Source organism: Odocoileus virginianus, chromosome 22, assembly GCF_023699985.2.
Source record: "Odocoileus virginianus isolate 20LAN1187 ecotype Illinois chromosome 22, Ovbor_1.2, whole genome shotgun sequence".
NCBI lineage: Eukaryota > Metazoa > Chordata > Mammalia > Artiodactyla > Cervidae > Odocoileus > Odocoileus virginianus.
Window position 1 is genome coordinate 21,123,129 of NC_069695.1, and position 25,283 is coordinate 21,148,411.

General features: G+C 35.3%; 1 protein-coding gene across 3 annotated transcripts in view; it reads right to left on the minus strand.

Moving 5' to 3' along the window:
• Nucleotides 1-25,283, minus strand: part of SMCHD1 (structural maintenance of chromosomes flexible hinge domain containing 1) — a 125,288-nt gene that overhangs the window by 28,661 nt on the left and 71,344 nt on the right. For all 3 annotated transcript variants that reach the window (XM_020886360.2, XM_020886361.2, XM_070452704.1), the window contains exons 29-41: nt 23,856-24,023; nt 21,346-21,471; nt 15,915-15,994; nt 15,523-15,680; nt 13,853-13,968; nt 11,974-12,038; nt 8,707-8,794; nt 7,773-7,904; nt 6,732-6,881; nt 2,698-2,824; nt 2,412-2,531; nt 1,405-1,490; nt 694-816 (exon numbers count right to left, since the gene is read on the minus strand). In XM_020886360.2, the coding sequence (XP_020742019.1) occupies nt 694-816; nt 1,405-1,490; nt 2,412-2,531; nt 2,698-2,824; nt 6,732-6,881; nt 7,773-7,904; nt 8,707-8,794; nt 11,974-12,038; nt 13,853-13,968; nt 15,523-15,680; nt 15,915-15,994; nt 21,346-21,471; nt 23,856-24,023 (1,539 nt within the window). The remainder of the gene's footprint in view (nt 1-693; nt 817-1,404; nt 1,491-2,411; nt 2,532-2,697; nt 2,825-6,731; nt 6,882-7,772; nt 7,905-8,706; nt 8,795-11,973; nt 12,039-13,852; nt 13,969-15,522; nt 15,681-15,914; nt 15,995-21,345; nt 21,472-23,855; nt 24,024-25,283) is intronic.

The window sequence follows — 25,283 nt, forward strand, 5'->3', positions numbered from 1 at the left end:
ATTAAATATATTTTAAACAATTTCTAGATTACTTATAATACCTAATACAATGTGAATGCTATGTAAATAATTGCCTGCATGTGCATGTGACAAACTCAAGTTTTACTTTCTGGAACTTTCTAGAATTTTCCCCCTCAAATATTTTTCCTCTGCAGTTGACTGAATTCAAGGAATTAGAACCTGCAGATGCAGAGGAACCACTGGATTTTAGTCACAAGTTTGTTCAAAGTTTTCTTCCTCAAAGTCCAACATTGCTCAAAGCCTTGCTCAAAAGCTGAATTTTTGTGGCTGATTTGAAAAGTCATTTATTACACTGGTATGGTTACATTTACCCTTTATTCTTACCTGATCCGGTAGCAAAACACCTGCCCTAACAATGAGAATGTTGTGTCACTGTTAAAAACATCACAGTGTCCACCCTGTAGAGCAATTCCCCCTTATCTGCAGTTTCTCTTTCCCCAATTTCAGTTACCCGGTCAATAGCAGTCTGAAAACAATAAATGAAAATTTAAGAAGTAAACAGTTCATAGGTTTTAACTGCACACCATCTCAGTAGTGTGATGAAATTTCACTCCAGCCCGCCTGGGATCCCCAACCACTGATATCGTCATGGCTCCACGACCCAGTATCACACAAAACCTAAGAAAACGAGACAATAAAATGTACTGCCCCATAAAAGGCTGAAACACAAACCTTTCCCAAAACATCTCCGCTGCCTTTCGTATAATTTGGAAGAGTACATGATCTTCTGGGTTTTTTCTTTAGTTCTTCCTGTTCTGATAGCTTTCTTTTCAAAAGTGCTTCAATGTGTGGCATCTGTAATTTTATAAAGAATAATTAACTGCAAGGCCAATTAAAATGATCTTGTACAAGGTAGAGAAAACAGCAGAGAAAAACCAACAATTTGGACAACTCAATTACACAGGAGTTACTATGTAGCCACTCTTTTCTTTTGAGAATATGATCATAGAAATGTAAAGCATCAACCTCACTGACTCTTTCTTCTTAGTTAAGAATTATATGACCTATAATAAGACTTACGAGTTATACACAGAAAGAATATAAGCTCTAAAAAAATCTATTGTCTTTTGTCACTCTCTCTCATTTTCTTTGCCACCGATTATTACTTAGGCCACTTCAGTGCAAGTTCTCAACTTGGTGTATTATTAATATAACTTACTAGTATCATTAGATCAGAAACACAAACTGCAATTTCTTTGAAAAGAGCCCTCCATTATTGTTAGCCTATTTCAATGTCCAGTAAGTGACTGGATTATAATCCCCATATGGCTTAGGACCCCAAAACAATAGTGTCAACATTCCTAATAAAATATGAATGATTAAAAACAAATTATAGGCTAGAATTAAAAAAAAAAACTTTTCACATATACTTGGAAACTGTACCTGCTGTGTTGTAGAAATGTCAATATTGTGGTTTTTCAGTTCGTTTCGCAACTGGGCCTCTTTTAATTTTGCTTCTTCAACTTGGCCTAAAATTAAAAACAAAAACTATCAATTTGTGATAGCTCTTATAATAGTTTTTGAAAAATGTTTTCAATCCCTTTTTTCCTTTTAATGACTGATGCTAAAATGAAAAACGGTAATTACAGAAATCTTAAATAAACTAAAAATCTAAAATTAACGTTCACATCTAATGTACAAAAAGAAAACACAAAATGAATGCAACTGGAGGTATTATAAACTGCAAACTACAAGTAATCTTGGGTAAGTTATTTAATTCTAATCCACATGAATATATGTAATATATACATAATTACATAAGGTTATTCTAAGAAAATAAGACTTTTTAAAGAACAATTTTTAGTACTACAAAGTATGTATTATTTCATTACTTAGTTCATATTATCCTCTAAATATCCCTGATATGTGAAAAAATTTGACAAATGGAAAGCAGTGATAGTGCATCACTAACAGTACAGACATTATTAAAAACTGTAGCAAATATGCCATGTATTTATTAAAAAACAAATTAGCTATTTCTCTGCTACAGATGTTTGTAAATTAAACTACACACAGTCAAACTAAAACTTAAATTACACATCACTTTTTCAGTGATATTGTCATCTAGTATCTTTTGCCAAATGCTAAAGCTAGATATAAACATTATTATCATGCCAAAACCCTTACACTTACATAGATTCAGATTCCTAATAAAAATTGCAAAATTTTGTAGGTAAACAAGAAATATGTTTATGTAAAGACAAGAATGCTTCATCATAAGACTGAATGATGAGTAATATAAACCACCACTTCTATCCTTCTGCCGTATCCTGCGGTTTACTTCTAAGTCCAGGGAGGCAGACAATGTTTGTGTCCCATGGACTCAACCTTCCGTCTCACCACTACCCAAAGCATCATTTTCTATCACTTCTGAACACAAAACGACTTACACTTCATCTCATCAAGAAGCTGCTTGCTGGTATCAAATAAAGTTCTGTACACTGTAATAGACTTGGATAATTGGTCCTTTTCTTTTGTAAGTGCTGCCATTTGTTGCTGCTTCTTAACATCTAAGAAAAAACATTCAGGTAATTTATTTCACTTTTTAAATTGTGACTTTTCCAAAATGTCATCACAAGATCAGATAACTAGTAAGCACCATTTAATGGAAAGCAAAACAGTTATTCAAAGTACCACAAACTCAAGAGTTTATCTTCTAATTTCCTAGAAACTTACCATTGTAAAACATAAATGGTAGGATATATGATTCTAACGTTCTTGATAAAGCTGGCAGCCGAGGCTCAAACACAATAAAATATTCAGTACTATCCCTTCCAGGACTGTTTTCTGCTAGCACTAGACTCTGTATAAAGAAAAGAGCAGTAAGGAAAAACAAGTTTTGAAAAGGTATCTGTAAATATACAAATGTTATATATCTCATTGTGCTCTATTTTCAAGTGGTAAATTTAAAAGGCAAAACTGACTGACCTGTGAGATTCACTAAGCATTCACTCAAACATCAGCAGCACCATCCAAGACATAAAACTCTTTGGTGTTGGTTTGAAAGCCAAATTATCTTATCAATAAATAGCTTATGCAAAAATTATATACAATAGAAAACTACGAGAAAAAGTATCTTCCAAACCAGAAATATCAATGGCTTCTTATATCTTGACCAGAAATGGCTTGATTTCTATCTTTAATTTGAAGCAGTGTGAAACAACTGATGGTGGGAAAGTTATAAAAATAATCACAAAGAAGTACACAAAGCCCAGTGCTGAGTTTAAGTTACAGCTGTTACCATGGAGGCAGACCCACCAGTCCCAGGTGACCAAACAAGAGGTCCTGAAAAGTTCTAAAGATTTGGGCTTTTTAATGTATTTTTATTAATTAATGCACACACAGAAAAACTTCTGATATATTTTATAGCATATAGCTAGTAAATAATGCAATACAAATATCTATATCCTTATTTAGGATATCTTTTCAGTCTTACAAGGAAACAGTGGGTACTAGCTGTTTCATTTTTTAGACCATAGTTATCAAGTTCAGAGAAATAAAATTTTTAAAAATCTAAATCAACAGAACACCATAGAACAATCCATGAAATAATAAGTCTATCATTAAATCAATGCCCAATCCCACTTGGTTTCTGAAAGCTGTTTTCAATGTACTTATATGAATATAAACACAAAAATAAAACTGTTTACACTTAGAATATAACAAACTTTACTGTAGCAATTTGCTTTCAGCACTAATTTTGATCTGTCAATCAATTCAAGTAAATGTTTAGTTACCAATTTTTTACATTTATGCATAGTATAGATATAATATACTCTAATATTCTTTCACTGGGTGATGAACATTTTTAGTAAAAAATTTTAGCTAGTACTTATAATGCAGCAAAGAAAGAATCTTTATATACCTCTTGGTATGTTCTCTAGACTAGCCAGAGAAATATAATGACTTGTTAAAAGTTTATTTTAATAGGTAGTATCAAATTTCTCTTGAAAATGTCTACATCAATTTATCCTCTCATCATTAGTGTGTAATATCCAGTTCCCCTGATGTTTGGCTAACATTTATTATCAATCAAGCTTTTCTTTTTTCTAAAAAATGTATTAAAAACAACCAGTTATTACTGTTTTAACTAGCATTTCCCAGATTACTACTGAGGTCATGCTTCCTGTTTATTAGTTATTTATACCTTCTCTTCCACTCCTGTTTATATTCTTTATCATTTATTTTTCTACCAGATTGTCTTTTTTCTTATTGATTTGCAGGAAGTTCCTCAGAATGTTTTAAAAGTATGTTCAATATACTGTACTAATGTACTATTATACCAAAATATTATTAACCCTCTATTTACATATTTAAATAGAAAATCTCATCCATGATGTCTTATTTAAGGAGGCCTTTCCTATCTCAAAGGTATACAGTTTGTAATCTATGAGTTCAGTTTACCAAAATCCATGGAATAACAGAATTGAAGAGAACTCAAGAGTCCAAAACTGGATTCATTTACAAATGGCAACTTGAAAAGCAAGCAATGGACAAATACATAGCAGAGTAAAATTTAGATCAAGAAGGCAAATGATAAAAAATTTGAATAACACAATCAACAAACATGAATAAATATAAATTAAGATTAAAGCTTTAAAGAAAGCAGTACACATTCTTTTCTAGCAAACGGGAACATTTATCAATGACTGTGTTCTAGACCCAGTGTCTCCTAAATGTCCCTAATGAAAAGAATCACCTGCACAGATCAGATCAGATTTCACAGCCCTGCCCCAGACCTACCAAATTAATACATGGTCAGGAGCCAAGTAGGACCTGAGAGATTTCTGCTTCTTCAACGTGATACTAGGAACCTCTAGTGGACATTCACATGCATGACACGAATCTGACAGAACATGTAGCTGTGGGAGAATAATTTATGTCACCGTCTCAACCTCAGAAATGCGTACAGCAGGGTAAGCAAACGCCTGCAACTGTGGCCAAGGAAACAGGACAGAGGTAACCTGGATATAGGGAGTGGGCACCTGTGTTCTTCCAATACAAACCGACTCTGCATGTTCAAAATGTCTTCCCCGCCCTTCTCTCTTTTTCAACTTGTGGTTTCATTACCTAATCTTTGTTAAGAGTATAAGAAAATTTCACTTTACCCTCAACCATGATAAAAATAAAAGAACAAGTGTAAATATAAGTAGCAACTGACACTTTCCCTCAATGTCAAGGAATGAAAAGCAGCAGCATGGATGCAGCTGACTGGAAATCCTACTACCTGAAGAGAATCTTGGCCCAGTACTGCCAAGTCTTTCAAATTCTCCAAATAAACCAGGAATTTGGAGATGTTCAGCTTGTTCATTGGTCTGGCAAAGACCATTACAGCATTACAGAAAAAGATCTCTGTCTGAAAATTCAGGAATTTTTAAAGTGTTGAAAACTAGTTAAAATGGAAATGCTGTAATGGTCAATCTTTGCCAGACCAACCAACAAGTCGAACTGTAGACCAGGTACAAGATGGCAGATTCCCCAACTGTAAGCCTAATATTGTTAAAACAATGTGAAGAAAGCTGATGGAAGCACTGCTGATAAAACTTTGGAAAGAAACTAAATTTTCACTTTAGGATTGATCAAATAAATTATAACCATCAACACAACAATGTCGATTTATTCGTGAGATACAGATATGTGTATGGATGTCAGAGTTGAACCATAAAGAAAGCTGAGCACGGAAGAATTGATGCTTTTAAATTGTAGTACTGGAGAAGACTCTTGAGAGTCTCCTTGGACTGCAAGGAGATTAAACCAGTCAAGCGTAAAGGAAATCAGTCCTGAATAGTCACTGGAAGGACTGATGCTGAAGCTCCAAGACTTTGGTCACCTAATGTGAAGAACTGACTCACTGTAAAAGACCCTGATGCTGGGAAAGACTGAAGGCAGGAGGAGAAGGGGATGACAGAGGATTGGATGGCACCACCAACTCAATGAACTTAAGTTTGAGAAAGCTCCGGAAGTTGGTGAAGGACAGGGAAGGTTGGCATGCTGCACTCCATGGGGTCACAGTCAGACACAAGTGAGTGACTGAACTGAACTGACAGATACACAGCAAGGATGTACGAAATGAGAAAAGATTTCACTAAAGTAGAGTTCTATTGTATTAATGAAACTTTACACCCTCCTCCACATCTACATAAATCACATTCACAGGACATCCATGCAGTGTTAGTTTATATACACAAAAGTGTGGAAGGTTATACACTGAATTGCTAATCATCAGTATCTTGGAATGGTGATAGTACAGTGATTATTTTTTGATGTTCTCTCACTGGGTATGCTTTATATAAGCAAAGCTATTTCCATTTTGGAAAAAAAAAAGAATGACAAAGATAAGCTGGTTTTACTAAACTTTTCTAGATATGTGTACATTTTACCTAGGCTATGTTTGATTCTATTTCTATCCACAGGATGCTGGCTTTTCAATGAAACATGATTAAACTGTCACTGAAGTTAAAACAATCCAGTCACAGAAAACAGTCATCCACAGGGGAAAAGAAAAATAGGGTCTTTCTTTCTAACAGTAACAGTGATCATGGGTTCAATGTACAATAGCTCAGAACAGAAATCAAAATAGCTGATTTTCCAATTTAATGCTATAATTAGAGTATCATCATAGCTATACATACAAAAGAACAAGTATAATAATATTGTGGTTTAAACTATTAAAAACCAAAACCTTATCTACTAGAAGACAAAAATATTACCGTGATTTCAGCTGAACCTTTCACAAAGGGAAATTCAAGTGTTCTAATTTTCCCATTAAAGAGAGGTATGTCATCTTCCTCATTAGAACCTTTAATGGTAGCCATTACAGTGCCAACCAAGTCAACTCCAGTATGATTGTTGTAGTCATCCTTAAAGTAAACAATGAAAAGTTTCAGAAAACTAATTAAAAGAAGTGGAAAAAAGATCAAACGGAGATGGACATGGGAAAATCAGAAATACGACCTATTTCTAAAGTTAAATCACCCTGATCCTTCTTACTCCAAACACAGAATTCAGATCTCAGAGTTAGAGGTCTACAGGCAGGAAATAATCCCAGAAACCATAAAAGAACCAAAAGTTTCCACCTAGTACAATGATCCCCAACTTTATTAAAAGGACTCACATTTAAAAAAGTGTTATGTACCTTCAGCATCTATTTAAGATCAAGGGAAAACCAGTTTAAGAACCACTTAAGTTTCATGGTCTAAAACAGAAAAACACACTGAAGGTGTTAACAACTCTATTAGCCAAATTTTTCAAAAAATGAAGTCCCACTAGTGTGTTTTACATGTTGTTGTTAATATTCTTAGCAGCCCTATTTTTGCCTACCCTCTGGGTAACCAGAAAGTTTTAAGGAGCTCATTATGATCAGTCATGATGGCAAACCTCTTCAAAATACATACTTAATTACTTCCTGCCCCTCATTGAAATGGACCCTGAAGAATCGACTTACTTAACACATTCATAATACTTACATGAAATAGTGGATTAAAGATATACATTAGTAAAGGTGGGCAGATTTCTGCATTTTTTAATCACTTCTACTTAGTATATCTGGATTTATTTTATGTATAATTGAATTCATTCTCTATTTGTATTTTAGTATAAAGATACTGATAAGCATTTCATTAACTTGCATAAATTTTTCCTATAAACTTAAACAGAGTAATTCAGATAGGATTCTATAATAACTGTCTTCCACCTTGAAACTAGGAATAATTTTTGTTACCCTTGGTAATTTGGAAGTAAATAAACATTACCGTGATACGAAGATACAAATCTTTGACCAGGGTCCTACTGGCAACTGAGCGAACATTTGAAACAGCTGGTGTAGCTGGCTGAACTTCAGGAACTAACTTCACAGGTTGATTAGGTAGAACATCCACTATAATCTAACAAAAGGAGCACTCTAATTAACAACACATTAATGGTTTAGTATTTAAAGATGAAGAAACAGAGCATATCCTAAATAAAATGAAATACTACCTTCCAAAACATATTTCCATTAAATTCTTAAAACCAATCAACTTTTAAAAACTGAAAATAAAAGGCGTAACAATTTTTGAATGTTAACCATTTAAAAACAAATTTAGAAACACTTAACAATACATGTAGTTGTTAAAAAAATTTAGTGCACTAACAATAATGAATGGAGATGATGTATGTTAAAACTACCTTAAAACTTTATTATCTAGAATCCTGAAATGTTATTAATTGAAACATTTTCACATACAACTGAGAGGAGCAACCCTGACCATGATACAGACTAAAATGTTTACTAATCAAGTCCTCCATATAAACAGGGATAAAAAAGTAACTTCGTATCAGGTCAAGTTTAATCAACATAATTTAAGTATATATTATTCTAAAATTCCTGAAGATGGCATTATTTATATCTTTCATCCAATAATCAAACCACTTTTATTTTTTATTTTTTTAGTTCTACCAGTTTATTGCTACAAACCCATCTCCCTCCACCCTCGTGCACACATGCTCAGTCATGTAATCCCATGGACTTCAGCCCGCCAGACTCCTCTGTCCGTGGATTTTTCCAGGCAAGAATACTGGAGTGGGTTGCCATTTCCTTCTCCATCAAACCACTTTTAAACAAAACACTTCAAACACTTCTCAACCAAGTAAGAAAACGTGAAGCTAACTAAAGCTAACTGCCATGCATAAAAAAAGTAAACAAACCTGCTCACTGTTAAGAATATTTGCTTTATCCATCGTAAAACCAAACTGGATACAGTATGTCCCCACCTTGTTAGGAATTGCTTTATCCCTAAGTTAAGAAGAAAGAGATAAGATCACTGGTAACTTTTAAATAAAAGGGAAAGAAATTCAAAGCATTAACATTTCTTTTCTTTCCATGAAAAGTAAACGAGTAAAAAGAGAGTTATTTTACTACATTTAACTTCATTCATCAAATACTTCCTGCAACATCAAGCTTGCTATCAGTCCCTCTTATCTAGACATTCTATCACAAAACATCTAGAACAAAAACTCTGGATGTGGCAAACACTGAATATAAAGTTGATAAAGTAGTAAACACAATAAATGCTGAATTACATATCAAATGAATTTAGTTTCATTTCCACACAAATTTCCATCTCAGTTTTATATTTCAAGTTTATAAACTATCCAACTGACCTTATGTTGCTTTTCCATTTATATGTTCTAAATAAGTAACTATGTAACTATATATGTATAAAAGATATTTACTGTAACTAAATTACCAATAAGGAACTTAGTAAGAGGTAGACTTGCTAGACTATTTTGGCCACAAACACAATGAATATATAAATGATGGAGCAGTCAAATAAATAAATAAAATTTAGGAGTGAAACAACTATATACCTGTATCTATCCATATATATGTATATAAAGGGAAAGTAACACCCACTGCCTCACCAGATGATGAAATCTAATGTCATTCATGATCAGTAGAAGTTCTTTTAGTAATGATTACAAATGAACAACCTGATAATGATACCTACCCAAAATAAAGACCCTAAAGCAAACATCATACTTATGAGTGAAATGCTGAATGTCTCTTTTGGACTGGGAATGATTTTAGAATAATCACTTTCATTGTATCCATTCAACATTTTACTCTTAAGTCCTAGCCAGTGAGGTACAGCAAGGAAAAGAAATAAAACAACCAAGGATTAGAAAGCAATAAGCCTATCATTATTCAGAGATGAGTGTGTAAATACCTAAAACTTCATTTTTGTTACTGGTCTGTAATAAGATAACAAAACTCAAAATAGTTAGATTTTAGTAATAAAATATAGTAATATATTATATAGTAATCTTACGTTGCCTTGATAAGTGCACACAGAAAGGACTCAATTCCAGTGTGATTACATTAGATTCAAATGTGTTAAGTTTCAATAACAAAAACCCCAGAAGGCAAACAAACAGTAAAGTATGGGGAAAATAAGTCAATCAAAACTGTCCCTGAAAAACATCAGGAGGCTGATATACTAGACAAGGACTTCATTTTAAAGATGCTCAAAGTATTAAAAGAAGATGTGAAAAAAGTCAAGAAAGTAATGTAAGGTGAAGACCAAAATATCAATTAAAGAGAAAACTTAAAAATAGAAACCAAAAGCAAGTTCTGCAGCTGAAATGTACAATAACTGAAGTGAAAATTTCACTACAGGTATTCAAAGGCAGATTCAAGTATGTAGAAGAATTAATGAACTTGAAGATAAGACAGTGTGTAAATTATACAGTTTGAGGAACAAAAAGAAAAAAGATAGAAGGAAAGTGAACAGAGTGTAAGGGACCTGAGATGCATCAGGTGGACCAACATACACATTGTGGGAATAAAAGGAGAAAAAAGGGAAAAGGATGGCAGGGACAATTTTTTTTAAATGGCTGTTAATTTCCCTAGTTTGATGAAAGACATTAATATAAATATCCCAGATGCTCAAGGATTTCCAAGTAAGGTAAAACCCAAAAAGACCAACACCAAGACACACTAACACAAACTTTCATAGGACAAAGAAAAAGAATATTAGCAGCAGCAAGAGGAAAGCAAATCATTATATACAAGGCATCCTCAACAAGGTAATGAATTTCTTATCAGTAAGTTTGAGAACATTGGCCTACTGCCTTCTGACTTCCAAAGTGTTAAAAAAGAAACTGTCAACTAAGAATGTTACTTTCCCTGCCGCCGCCTCCGCCATTTGGAGCCACCAGAGCGCGGCCCGCAACCCGCGGCCCGCGGCGGTCCTCAGGCGCCGGCAGGCCGCACCGGATCTGCGGGCGCAGTGTCTGTGGGCGCCTAGCCCGGCAGGGCCCATGTGCGCGCGGCCTGCCCCAGGCTGCCCGGGCTTCGCCTCCGCCCGGTCCCTGGCCTCTACCCGGGCCTCCGAGGAGCCGCCGCGACGCCCGGCCCGCGGGGCAGGTGAAGAGATTATACATCTACTGAATGAAAAATTTTTTCTTAAAGTTGCATATACTCCAAGAAAAAAATCCCAAATGTTTTTATATTTTGCCTAAATATAAAATTTAAACAAGGAGTTTGCACAGGAAAAAAAAAAGTTACTTTCAGCAAAACTGTCCCTCAAAAGTGAGGGAGAAATTAAAACATTCTCAGAGAGGAATTCCCTGGCTGTCCAGTGGTTAGGACTCAGTGATTCCACTGCAGGGAGGTAGGAGACCGGGGTGGGGGTCGGGGGGCAGGGTTTGATCCCAGGTTGTGGAACTAAGATCCTGCATGCCATGCAGCATGGCAACATTTTCATATGAACAAAAGCTAAGAGAGTTCATTACCACTACACCTGGCCAAGAAGAAATGGTCAAGGGAGTCCTACAAGGTAAAACAAAATAATAATAGATAGTAACTTGAAGCTATGTGGAAAAATACGGATCTCAACAAAGTTACAAACACACAGGTAATTGTGAATGCTGGTATTATTGTAACAACAATTTGTAATTGTACCTTTTGTTTTCTATTTGGCTTAATAAACTAATACATTTAATAAAATAAAGCAATTTATTAGTTCAAAAGGCAAAAAGACATTTCTAATACATGAAACCTTAGACACCATGTATCCAAAACCATTTACAGATTTCAAAGTAGAGAAGCAACACTTAAAGTCACATAGTTAAATAAAAAACACTAGTTCAGTTTTTTTATTTTGTAAGATCTTAAAAGTTTAGAATTATAGAAATCTATATAATATTATAAATGCTCTGACAACAGAATTCTTCTGAAGTTTTTGATAGTTCTGAAAGCAAATAGATAACAACAATCTTTCCCAAAATCATTTTGCAAACTTTGCAGACAAAATATTTTCTCAAAAACTTTCCTGACCAAAAATTTTTTAAAAATAACATTTTCTATTTGATCATAAAATATTTCTCCTTAGCTAAACAGGCACATGTTGCCAACACTGATTAACTCTGTAACAAAATATGCATTAAAATATGAACTGATTTAAGAAATACCTGAAGTAGAAGCAGCCATCTTCTTTGTCATTATCCTTTATTTTATTACAACTAAATACTTCTACCTAGAAGGAAAAGTGGCAAAGGAGAAGAGGAGAGAAATCACAAACATTTAGCATAATATATTTAGGATAGAAACTTACTTTACTTTTACCAAGTATGAATCCAGATCACATGTGCATTGATAAGTACACACAAACACATGTATACATATATATATATCTTTATCATTTGTGACACAAAAGTGAGATTAGTTATAATGAAAAGATATACCATTAATTATTAAAGGACATATAACAGATCTTAATGGTGGTGACATAATTTTAGGTAACAGCAGCTTGGTGGGACTCATGGTATAAATTAAGGAAGCTAGTTTCCTAAACAGATGATTAAACTGAACCATAAATCCTAAAAGGCATTATTAAATCAGGACCCCTGATATAGTTTGGTTTATTTTCCAATTTGAGATTTATTTTAGTCTGGCACTATCTTGTATGGTAGCCCATAATGACTACTGAGCACCTGAAATGTGACTGGTTCAGATTGAGGAGATTTAAGCATAAAATATGTAGCAAATTTCAAAGACTTGGAAAGATATGAGCATGTAAAACACCATTATTAAATTTTAAAATACTGAGTATATGGTGAAGTGGTAATTTTTTAATATATTAGTTTAAAACTATATTAAATTAATTTTATTTATTTCTTTTCAATGTGGCTACTAGCAGAATTTAAGTATCACATGTGACTAGTACTGCATTTCTATTGGATTGTGCAGCTTTAGACTCAAACTGTCTGTCCACTCCACTACTCTGTACTCTATCAATCGTATTTCTTTCTCTCACTTTCTGTATTATCTCTTTTTTTTTTTTAAATTAAAGCCTTTAAAAGTTTAAATTTAGTGTGTTGAAAAATTTTTTTTCAATCACCATGAAATGTAGGTATCAAAATATAATTCATTACATTTGGAATTAAAGTGTGGTGTGTTTTTTTCCCCCAATTATTTTTATTAGTTGGAGGCTAATTACTTTACAATATTGTAGTGGTTTTTGCCATACATTGACATGAATCAGCCATGGATTTACATGTGTTCCCCATCCTGAACCCCCCTCCCACCTCCCTCCCCATCCCATCCCTCTGGGTCTTCCCAGTGCACCAGCCCTGAGCACTTGTCTCATGCATCCAACTTGGACTGGCGATCTGTTTCACACTTGATAATATACATGTTTCGATGCTGTTCTCTCAGATCATCCCACCCTTGCCTTCTCCCATAGAGTCCAAAAGTCTGTTCTATACATCTGTGTCTCTTTTTCTGTCTTGCATATAGGGTTATCGTCACCATCTTTTTAAATTCCATATATATGTTAGTATACTGTATTGGGTGTTTTTCTTTCTGGCTTACTTCACTCTGTATAATGGGCTCCAGTTTCATCCACCTCATTAGAACTGATTCAAATGAATTCTTTTTAATGGCTGAGTAATATTCCATTGTGTATATGTACCACAGCTTTCTTATCCATTCGTCTGCTGATAGGCATCTAGGTTGCTTCCATGTCCTGGCTATTATACACAGTGCTGCGATGAACATTGGGGTACAAGTGTCTCTTTCAGATCTGGTTTCCTCGGTGTGTATGCCCAGGAGTGGGATTGCTTCTGTATTATCTCTTAATGATATTTAGTGGTTTTCTGCCTTGTGCTACTGCTCTTTAGACTTATTTCTGAAACATACCCTGGTATATTTTTTAAAAATCTAAGTGATGGAATGGGTTACTTTCTAGTTCTACAGGATATACACACTGCATTTTATATTAAACTACATTTAATTTTATGTTGAATCTAAGAGCTACTTTTAACTTCTAAAATGCTTTCTATGACTTACATTTGCTGGCGGTCGGTTCCCACTGTTTGCCAGTTTCCACATTTTCATGGAAATACGTGCTGGATTAATATTTTTAATGATACTATCATCTTCAGAAATAACAGTAATCATAAAATCTGTAATGGGGAACATTAAAAAGTTATTTTCTTTCTAGTTCAATTAGTGGATTTGGTTAAATAATTGTATGTCTTTTTTTAAAAAATTGTATGTCTTAAAGCATACATCTTGTTTAAATGTTAATAATAAAATTCTGATGAAGAAAGAAAACTATTTTTAATTAGTCTTCCCCAACTATTTGTCTACAGAACTATACAATCATAACAGGTACTGGATATAGATCAATAGTGCTAAACCTCCCACAGAAACCTAATGAACACATCTTTGATCCTTCAGTATTGTAAAGATGCTGATGTACAACTGTCACGTGTTTGTATAAACACATTATGTTCCTAGTTCATGCCATAAATGATGCTATAAAGTGAGAAAAAAAAAACACATCTTTGCCATTAATAGTCCTTTGTCTTATTTTCACAGTCTGCCAAGCAAGACCAAAAAGGTTAGACTGTGTTATCTGCAGCACAGGGAACTATATTTAATATCCTGTGACAAACCATAATAGAAAAGAATATGAAAAAGAAAGTGTGTATATATATGTATACCTGTGTCACACTGCCATACAGCAGTGATTAAGACAACACTGTAAGTCAATTATACTTCAGCAAAAATAAAAAGTTAGACTGAAGACAAAGCAATCTAGGTCAAGTGGTTACAAATCTATATACTTTATGTAGTCTGCGAATACAGTGTTTACTTTATGATTTTTCAATAGCATACCATAGTTAAACCAGTAATATTCCCTTATATTTATCATCTGTAATATTCATTGGTCATCTATTACAGTTTTTACACAGGAAATAGGACTTATCTTCTCAAACAGATTTAAAAATTTATGTACATACATAATTATTTTAAAATATTGTTAAATTTCAATTTAAACTTTCTCGTCTGCTTCTTTCACTGCACAGGAATTCATCCATTCAGGAAAATCAAAGTCTTCAAGAAAATGACCTATGCAAAGCAAATGTAATTTCCTATTGACTTGACAGCTGCCATATTACACAAGAAATATCTGCTTAGGTGACTGTCTCCTACATTAGACCAAACTCATTGAAAATTGCCATGTTCATTACTGGAACTAAGAATCTAGCATAGTGGGTGGACATAGCAGGTATTCAGTAAATGTCTGTTGTTACAAAGTGTCTTTAAGCATAAATTATGTGATGCGTTTCTATCCAAATTAAGGTGAACAGTCCTCACTTTCGTTTAACAGTGTAGCATAGTTAGTGGAACACACCCCCGCAGCTCCTGCCACTCAGTACTTCATTCTTCTTTGGCAGAATCTCACAGTTCAGTGAATGAATAAACACACACTGAACCACTTTAAACTATCAGCTTATACATGCGCTTTAAGTTCATTCTTGACCATTAAAGGAATGTAGGATATAGAGGAGAGCGAAGACAAAGCTAAGCCTAACATTCTTTCTTTGCTATTAAAAGTCCACAACATGATTGCTTTTTTATCACGCTGAGCACCTGGGATAAATAATTTACCCTGTTAATCTGAGAGGCAAATTATCACCACAAATTTATTTTAAAACTGAATTACTCACCAGTGAAAATTCCCCCTGCTAAAAAGGAAGCATCTTTGTCATATTTAACATTGAGACGAATGGGTTTTTCAGGGTCTGGAAGAATCATTAACTTAATTATGGGTCCTTCTATGGTATTCTTGTTATAAATGGCTTTAACCTGCATAATATGTTCTCCTCTAAAAAGAAAGAAAAAAGGAGGGGGGGAGGGGTTCAAATTTTGTTAGTTATAATTAAAAATTCTGAGACAATTTATACAAAGTTTAACTCATTTAGGAAACCTCTCTACTCCTGTCTCATTCCAACTCCTGACGAAAACTAAATAGACGGCTATGTATTACTCTTAACTTCATCAAGTAATAACAAAAATCAATCTCTATAATACCAGTAACTATCAAACTTTCCGTTCTTACCTAGGGGCAAAAACACTGAACACTCCCAAATTAGCTCTGCCCCTTTCATCGGTTTTATGCTGTTGGTTTGAAGGAGTGAGCTAAAAACAAAACAAAATGGTTAATTAGAAAATTCTAGGAATCAAATTCTTTTCCTCTATTACTATTTAAAAAGCTACATTTGCACATACTCTAAAATCTAAAATTGTCTAATTTAAACTAGCTGAAATAATATAATATGTAATCACACAATCCAAAGGATAACAATCATTCACACTGATCAGTTAAACTAGAATTTTGTGTATTTCAATTCTTAAGTTGCAGAATTCAGTGTTCACTCTTTCAATAACACTGCTATATCAAGTGAAGTTTGGTCACATAAATATAGAAGGTATATGCCAAAATTGGGGGGTTGTGGGAGACAGTGCAGGAGAAATAAACATAAATACACATACATAATTTTAAGTCAAGGCATAACACCATGTCCATGTTAGTTACTTCATCCTCTTAATGTTTACACAGATGTGTTTCTAAAATCTTTGTTGCAATACTGCCATTGTAGTGATAATTAAGCTTTTACTTTTAAATGATTAACAATCAGTAGACACACTTCCTAATCACTTGTTAGAAGAATCTTTCAGTCCTTTGCAGATGCTTCTCTAAAAACGAGGATCATACTCTTATTTGGGGTACAATATAATCACTGTTTAACTCTCTTAGAAGCAAACATTAAGAACAAAAGTAAATTCGAAGACTGTAGTAGCAGAAAATCAGATTCTCTCCTAAATCCTAATACTTAACTTCTGTTTAACAGAACCTAAAAATTAGGTGATTGTGGTAAATGCAAAAAAAAAAAAAAAAGCAATCGTTGGAGAGACACAAGTGAGAAAAAGTAATTTAACTGCTAAAATAAAACCCTGCGTTTGCATCTGTCTCATTTACCTTCCTATCTATCCTCTCTCAACCTATCTTTTTCAGTCTTTCTTCCATCTGGGTCCTAAATCTTTGCTGCTAAGCCAGAAGTCAGTCTTCTATCTCAGGCTATATAACAGAAATACTGTAGTCCTTTTTGACAGGCGTTAAGACTTTTGACCCTTTTTACTTTACCTTGAAAACTAGTCCATTGGATGACAAGTCATTCCTGGCACTTTAACCTCCTGTATAGTTTTGATTTACTTTTTTTTTTTTTTGGACTGCACACGTGGTTTACAGGATCTTAGTTCCCTGACCAAGGTGCACCCATGCCCCCTGCAATGGAAGCAAGGATCCCAAGCACTGGACCACCAGGGAATTTCCTTCTGTACAGCTTTACAGGTAAACAAGTTGAGTCCTGTGACATCCTTACTCAAATTGTTAACTAATGGATTAATTTCAAGAGAACTGTGTATTTACATAATACAAACTGTTCGCATCTACTAAAATTATAAAATCTCTGGAAAGATGCTCAAGCATGGCTGAATATAATTCCAAGATCTCTTCTCTGCTGCCAACAACCTGGCTAGGACAAATGAGTTCCCTTTAACCAACAGGAAAAACTTGTCAAAACATCACCTCGCAAGGGCCTGACAGCATCTTCCCCTTCCCCTTGCAGGAGGGCATCCAACTTTGTGCAAGACATCCAAAGTCTCCTCTAGATCCTAACCTGACTATTCCAATACTCGTGTTAACAACTGGTACCTAACCCTGGTACCAGACAGAATGTGGTCCACTGGAGAAGGGAATGGCAAACCACTTCAGTATTCTTGCCTTGAGAACCCCATAACAGTATGAAAAGGACACTGAAAGATGAACTCCCCAGGTTGGTAGGTGCCCAATATGCTACTGGAGATCAGTGGAGAAATAACTTCAGAAAAATGAAGGGATGGAGCCAAAACAAAAACAACACACAGTTGTGGATGGGTCTGGTGATAGAAGCAAGGTTTGATGCTATAAAGTGCAATATTGCATAGGACCTGGAATGTTAGGTCCATGAATCAAGGCAAATTGGAAGTGGTCAAACAGGAGATGGCAAGAGTGAACATCGACATTCTAGGAATCAGCAAACTAAGATGGCCTGGAATGGGTGAATTTAACTCAGATGACCATTATATCTATTACTGTGGGCAGGAATCCCTTAGAAGAAATGGAGTAGCCATCATAGTCAACAAGAGTCCGAAATGCAGTACCTGGAGGCAATCTCAAAAACGACAGAATAATCTCTGTCTGTTTCAAAGGCAAACCATTCAATATCACAGTAATCCAAGTCTATGCCCTGACCAGCAACGCTGAAGAAGCGAAACTTGAATGGTTCTATGAAGAGACCTACAAGACCTTCTATAACTAACACCCAAAAAAGATGTCCTTTTCATTATAGGGGACTGGAATGCAAAAGTAGGAAGTCAAGAAACACCTGCAGTAACAGGCAAATTTGGCCTTAGAGTACAGAATGAAGTAGGGCAAAGGCTAATAGAGTTCTGCCAAAAGAATGCACTGGTCATAGCAAACACCCTCTTTCAACAATACAAGAGAAGACTCTACACATGGACATCACCAGATGGTCAACACCAAAATAAGATTGATTATATTCTTTGCAGCCAAAGATGGAGAAGCCATATACAGTCAGCAAAAACAAGACTGGAGGCTGACTGTGGCTCAGATCATGAACTCTTTATTGCCAAATTCAGAGTGAAAGTGAAGTGGGGAAAACCACTAGACCATTCAGGTATGACCTAAATCAAATCCCTTATGACTATACAGTGCAAGTGAGAAATAGATTTAAGGGACTAGACCTGACAGACAGAGTGCCTGATGAACTATGGACAGAGGTTCACGACACTGTACAGGAGACAGGAACCAAGACCAACCCCAAGAAGAGGAAATGCAAAAAAGCAAAATGGCTGTCTGAGGAGGCCTTACAAATAGCTGTGGAAAGAAGAGAAGCGAAAAGCAAAGGAGAAAAAGAAAAATAGTTCCACCTGAATGCAGAGTTCCAAATAACAAGGAGAGATAGGAAAGCCTTCCTTAGTGATCAATGCAAAGAAATAGAGGAAAACAATAGAATGGGAAAGACAAGAGATCTCTTCAAGAAAATTGGAGATACCAAGGGAACATTTCATGCAAAGATGGGGTCAACAAAGGACAGAAATGGTATGGACCTAACAGAAGCAGAAGATATTAAGAAGAGGTGGCAACTATACACAGAACTGTACAAAAAAGATCTTCATGATGCAGATAATCATGATGGTGTGATCACTCACCTAGAGCCAGACATCCTGGAATGTGAAGTCAAGTGGACCTTATGAAGCATCACTACAAACAAACCTAGTGGAGGTGATGGACTTCCAGTTGAGCTATTTCAAATCCTGAAAGATGATGCTGTGAAAGCATCATTCATGCATCAATTGATGCATCACTGAAAGCATATTGATGCTGTGCACTCAATATGCCAGCATATTTGGAAAATTCAGCAGTGGCCACAGGACTGGAAAAGGTCAGTTTTCATTCAAATCCCAAAGAAAGTCAATGCCAAAGAATGCTCAAACCACCACATAATTGCACTCATCTCACACGCTAGCAAAGTAATGCTCAAAATTCTCGAAGCCAGGCTTCAACAATACATGAACCATGAACTTCCAGACGTTCAAGCTGTATTCAGAAAAGGCAGAGGAACCAGAGATCAAATTGCCAACATCTGCTGGATCATCGAAAAAGCAAGAGAGTTCCAGAAAAACATCTATTTCTGCTTTATTGACTATGCCAAAGCCTTTGACTGTGTGGATCACAACAAACTGTGGACAATTCTTCCAGAGATGGGAATACCAGACCACCTGACCTGCCTCTTGAGAAATCTGTATGCAGGTCAGGAAGCACAGTTAGAACTGGACATGAACAACAGACTGGTTCCAAATAGGAAAAGGAGTATGTCAAGGCTGTATATTGTCACCCTGCTCATTTAACTTATATGCAGGGTACATCATGAGAAACGCTGGGCTGGAGGAAGCACAAGATGGAATCAAGATTGCCGGGATAAATTATCAATAACCTCAGATATGCAGATGACACCACCCTTATGGCAGAAAGTGAAGAACTAAACAGCCTCTTGATGAAAGTGAAAGAGGAGAGTGAAAAAGTTGGCTTAAAGCTCAACATTCAGAAAAGTGAGATCACAGCATCTGGTCCCATCACTTCATGGCAAATAGATGGAGAAACAGTGGTTGACTTAATTTTTCTGGGCTCCAAAATCACTGCAGATGGTGATTGCAGCCATGAAATTAAAAGACGCTTACTCTTTGGAAGGAAAGTTATGACCAAGCTAGACAGCATATTGAAAAGCAGAGATATTACTTTGTCAACAAAGGTCCATCTAGTCAATGCTATGGTTTTTCCAGTGATCATGTACGAATGTGAGAGTTGGACAAGAAAGAAAGCTGAGCACCAAAGAATTGATGCTTTTGAACTGCGGTGTTGGAGAAGACTCTTGAGAGTCCCTTGGACTGCAAGGAGATCCAACCAGTCCATCCTAAAGGAGATCAGTCCTGGGTGTTCATTGGAAAGACTGATGTTAAAGCTAAAACTCCAATACTTTGGCCACCTGATGAGAAGAGCTGACTCATATGAAAAGACCCTGATGCTGGGAAAGACTGAGGGCAGGAGGAGAAGGGGACGACAGAGGATGAGATGGCTGGATGGCATCACCGACTCCATGGACATGGGTTTGGGTGGACTCCAGGAGTTGGTGATGGACAGGGAGGCCTGGCGTGCTGAGATTCATGGGGTCGCAGAGTCGGACACAACTGAGTGGCTGAACTGAACTGAACCTAATCCTGAGCTTCCTGGTATCCAAGCACTATGTTTTCCCCCAAACATTACAAGGCCATGTTCATGCTTGCTGATTTCCCTAGAATAGGTCTCAGTAGAGGTCCAACAGCTCTGCCCAGGTAGCTCTCCAAAAGGTAAGCAGAGCACAGCTACTCATGTGACTCTCTTGCTTCACCCTTAGAGCTTTTAAGTTTCCCAAATAACACCTATTTCATAACCCAGACTGCAGGTCATTGTATCTAACTTCATTCACCTTGTCAACATTACCCGTTCCTAATCTGAAATTCAGATATTATTAATACTGTGTAATAAACAGTCATAATTAGAGACTGCTGCCTCTTGTTACACTGTCTGCAAAATATAAACTGTACTTCCTTCAAAATAACTATTAAAATTTTAGACTGACAAAGTAAGCAACAAACCTGGGCAAACTCCAGGAAAGAGTGAGGGTAAGGGAGGCCTGGAACGCTACAGTCCATGGGACCACAAAGAGTCAGACACAACTTAGGGACTGAATAACAAAAACAAAACTAAGCAATAGTGAAGATTATAAAAGGGTATTTAAAATTAAAAAAAGGTAACACCTAAAGACATGATACTGAGAATGAAGGCCAAAATTTTAAGTGAGAATTATTTAAGGATGTTTAAAACTTACCTTTAAATTGTTAGCTTTTACAAGACTTATTTTAACCTGTGGCACAGGTGCTGGATTATCCCACTGATCACAAAGTTGAACAATGAGAGGATTCTGCAATTCTCTTCCATTAATCACTGGAATGGACTAAAACAGATACAAATCTTTTAAGAAGCACTAAAACATGACAAACAATATGGTTACTATTAAAGTGAAACGATCACTGAATTTATCTGTTTTACTCACAAATAGCTCCTTTCATCAATTAAAATAAACTTCTGAAAGTCAATTACATTGTTGCTAATAATCCTCTTCTTATAGAATGATTAAAAATTTAATAAAAGGGAAAATATATTTGACATTACTGGCTTCCAGAGCCAGTCAAGAATTCTGAAAATTACATACTGCAAGGACTTCAATGGAAACAGAAATTTATCTTAGGCTCTCATATTTAGCATTGGTCAATCTACAGTCTAACTTCTCCATCAATTGTTGGCACTCTGTCAAGTCTACATGAAGCAGTGTGGACAGCTTTCCAGCTCCTAGTCAAATAGGACTAGTCATGGATAAACTTAAACAAGACAGTGTAGACTTAAAATGACTCTTGCTTTTCCCTTAATCCAAGTAAGGCCTGTATGACTCCGGGAATTTGTTTGCTGACCTAGGTATATCAAAGAAAACTCATTGTCAAGCAAGAAACCTGTTAAAGTCCAATCCTCTGTGTCAGATGTTAAAAGTTAGAGAAAAAAAGAAGATAGGAAAGACATAACTAGCAAAAAAGGAAAGTGATGTATCACCTCTCCTACTAGTAATGTTCCCTCTGCTTCCTCCATCCCTTCAATTATGTTAGGAGGTTGCTAAAAAGTGGGAGAAACATCAGTAATGTGTTAGGAACTTTTTTTAAAAAGATACCCTTGAAGCTGGTTTATGCTTGACCTGCAAAAAAATTTTCATGGATAGACTATATTCTGTGTGCTAAAGTTAATAAAAAGCCTGAATACACAAGAAGTGCTGATGTTTCCAAATGTAAACACAGCAGGGTCTTTATTTATAATTACATAATTGTCCATCTATCAAACAGCCTGTAAAGAATATCTTCCAGTAAACAACAGCCCAAGCTGTTAGCTGAAAATTCTTCTGGGTAGTGGTGGAGAAAGGAAATAACCAAAATCAAATGTTCATGATTTGCCACTTATTAATACTGTTGTGCAATGTAACATTTCAGAATTTGCTTCTTCATTTGTAAGGAAGGACAATACATAATAATGTTGTTGAAGATTAACTGAGAACATATATGTATATATAATTTTTCTATTTATCATGCTTAGGTGTTAAATTAGTTCCCCTTTCTATTTAAGATCCTGTGTGTGGAAGAGGGAGGTAAGTCAAAAATTAAATTGGAAAATTCTAGGAAAACCACACATTCAATGATTACATTTTCAGCCTTACCCACATATAACACATCTCTTAACAGAGGAGAATTAGTTTTAGGTTTTATTTTTAAAGCTTTTGGATTTCAATGATATCTGCAAATAAATCTGGTAATAAATTTTTGAGTTAACAAGCTGTCATTAATTTTTATATTCCCCTCCTACAAAATCATTTAAAAACATGAACATGTAAAGATTTTTTCCACCTCAAGGGTACACAATTATTCCATGATACTGTCAGTCAACAAATTCTTTATTGACATCATTAGGTTTCTAATAAGGCATTGATTTATGCAGTAAATATGCTTCTATATGAAAATAAGTGCACTGTCTTTGCAGTACAACTCTTCCGTCAACAAGTGTTAAGGAAAAAATAGTTTTTAAATATTTTTTAAATTTACAAATCAAAAAAGGACAATCTCAAACTACAGCAGAGATATGTAAGCTTTTCTCAGATGATCAGTTCCTTTGTGAGATAATTTCATCTACTGCCATGGTCATGTGAGATGATTTTCCATTAGAAAAAATAACCTTTTGTACCAACAGATAAGGCTCTGCCACACCATAACTGAACACCAGAATGTGAACATTTTAAAATCACAATTCTAAAAATTTAATGAAAATTGAAAGGTAACAGATCTGACAGACATTTGCAAATTAGTATTTAAGATATGTATAACTATATGTATAGGGAAGCAAACTTATGTTTTTAAGAGTATAATGAATGACTTGATATCTGGTATGCATTTAAAAATTACAGCAAAAACATTTTTTTAATAAGCCAGTGAGAGAGAACAATGAAATAAAATTGGTGAAAATCAGTAACTGTTGAAACTGGGGGTTATCTATTTTTATTTTAATGCATATTTTTAATTTCTATAATAAAACTCTTCGAATTTGAAGTATCACTTTTTTTTTAACAAATGACACAGTGATAAATAACAAAGTATTAAAATTCATATTACTTTGTCTTTTTGTTATTGTTACTATTGTTACTACTCCAACAACAAAATATAACTTTGATCTACTAACATTCTGAAGCAGTTAGTAGGTCAAAATATTGATATTAAATTCTTTCAATCAAGGCAGGAAGGTACTTACCTCCTTTAACTCTGGCCAGTCTACAAGGAGAAGTTTAGCTGGTGGCCCAGAAACTAGCTGCACTCGAATAAAATCAGAAAATTCACGCCAAGTAAAGCAAAGATCCTTATTTCCAGGGGGACCTGGAATAAATCTGACTCCTCTCACGCTTATACTTTGTGTATTTTCCTAGTGAGGAAAAAGCACGTTGAAAAAAAAAAAAACAAAACACCAGGAAGATCATGTTTAGTTTTCAGAAAAAAGAAAATGTTGTCACTACCTATGTGCACACAGATGTGTTTCTGATAAAACAACAGCAAGTAACACACAAATGCCAATATTGGCGTGTCCTGAATTTCATTTCCTTCAGACAAGAAAGTGAAATTCTCTTCTGTAAGGGAGAGATCTGAAAGGTTCAACCTATGTCCTTTTTCCTTATCTTTTCCTAATTTCCCTCTTCTTTACACTTGCACTGTCTCCTTTCTGTTCTCCGAAGAGCACGTATGTGCCTGTCCAACAAGCTCCTTCCCTGTTTGCCACATTTTTTACCTACATGTTGAGATTACCAAGGGAATGTGCTTCAGAAGAGCAGTACATTTTATGAAGATGCGGAAATAATCTTAAAAAACAATGGCACATTAAAATCAGTATTTTATTTTAGAAAGACTTTAAAAATAACTTTGGTATTTAAAAAAAAAAACTGGAAGGTTCCTGTTTTATGCAGAGACGAGGGGTAGACTTCTATTGTTTCTATGAAAGTGAGTCAAGATAGTACCTATCAGTCATAAAATGACAGCAGAACGGAGGTCAATTTGACTGGAGAATGAGCCACGGAAGGAGACAGGTGTGCTGCAGCAGAATACTATGGCGTACTTTAGGCACCCTAAGGAGACAGAGTCTAACCTCATAGTATAAAATGCTGACAGGGGGCATAAGATGGGAACTGACCTCGATTTGGTCAGGTGGCACAGGGCAGAAAAACCCAGGAGGCCTGCCTGGGAATGAGACTGAAGAATGTGAAAATAGAGAGTGTACATAACTCTTCAATGAGCTACACTACAAAAAGGAGGAAAAGAGGGCAGTACTAGACGGACATGTTTCAGGGCCAAAGGAAGCTGTGAGGGGTGAGGGGAGAGAGAGTATGGCATGCTTATATGCTGATGGGAATCTAACCGACAGGGAAAAACAAGATGTAGGAAAACAGGTTAGGAACAATTAGTTGAAAGAGGATGGGTGTCTATGCATAAAGTGACAGGAAAAAGAAACTGTTCGTGCACAACAGTGGTTATTATCTGACTTCATCTACACAGAGGGTGAAGCTAGACAAGAAAGCATCTGAAAGTCATAGATCAAACCTTATCTTTTACAGTAAACAAAACACCATCAGAAGTTCCTCAGCAGTGCTAAAATACTGTGGAAAAGACGTTCTGAAAACTAGAAAATAACAGC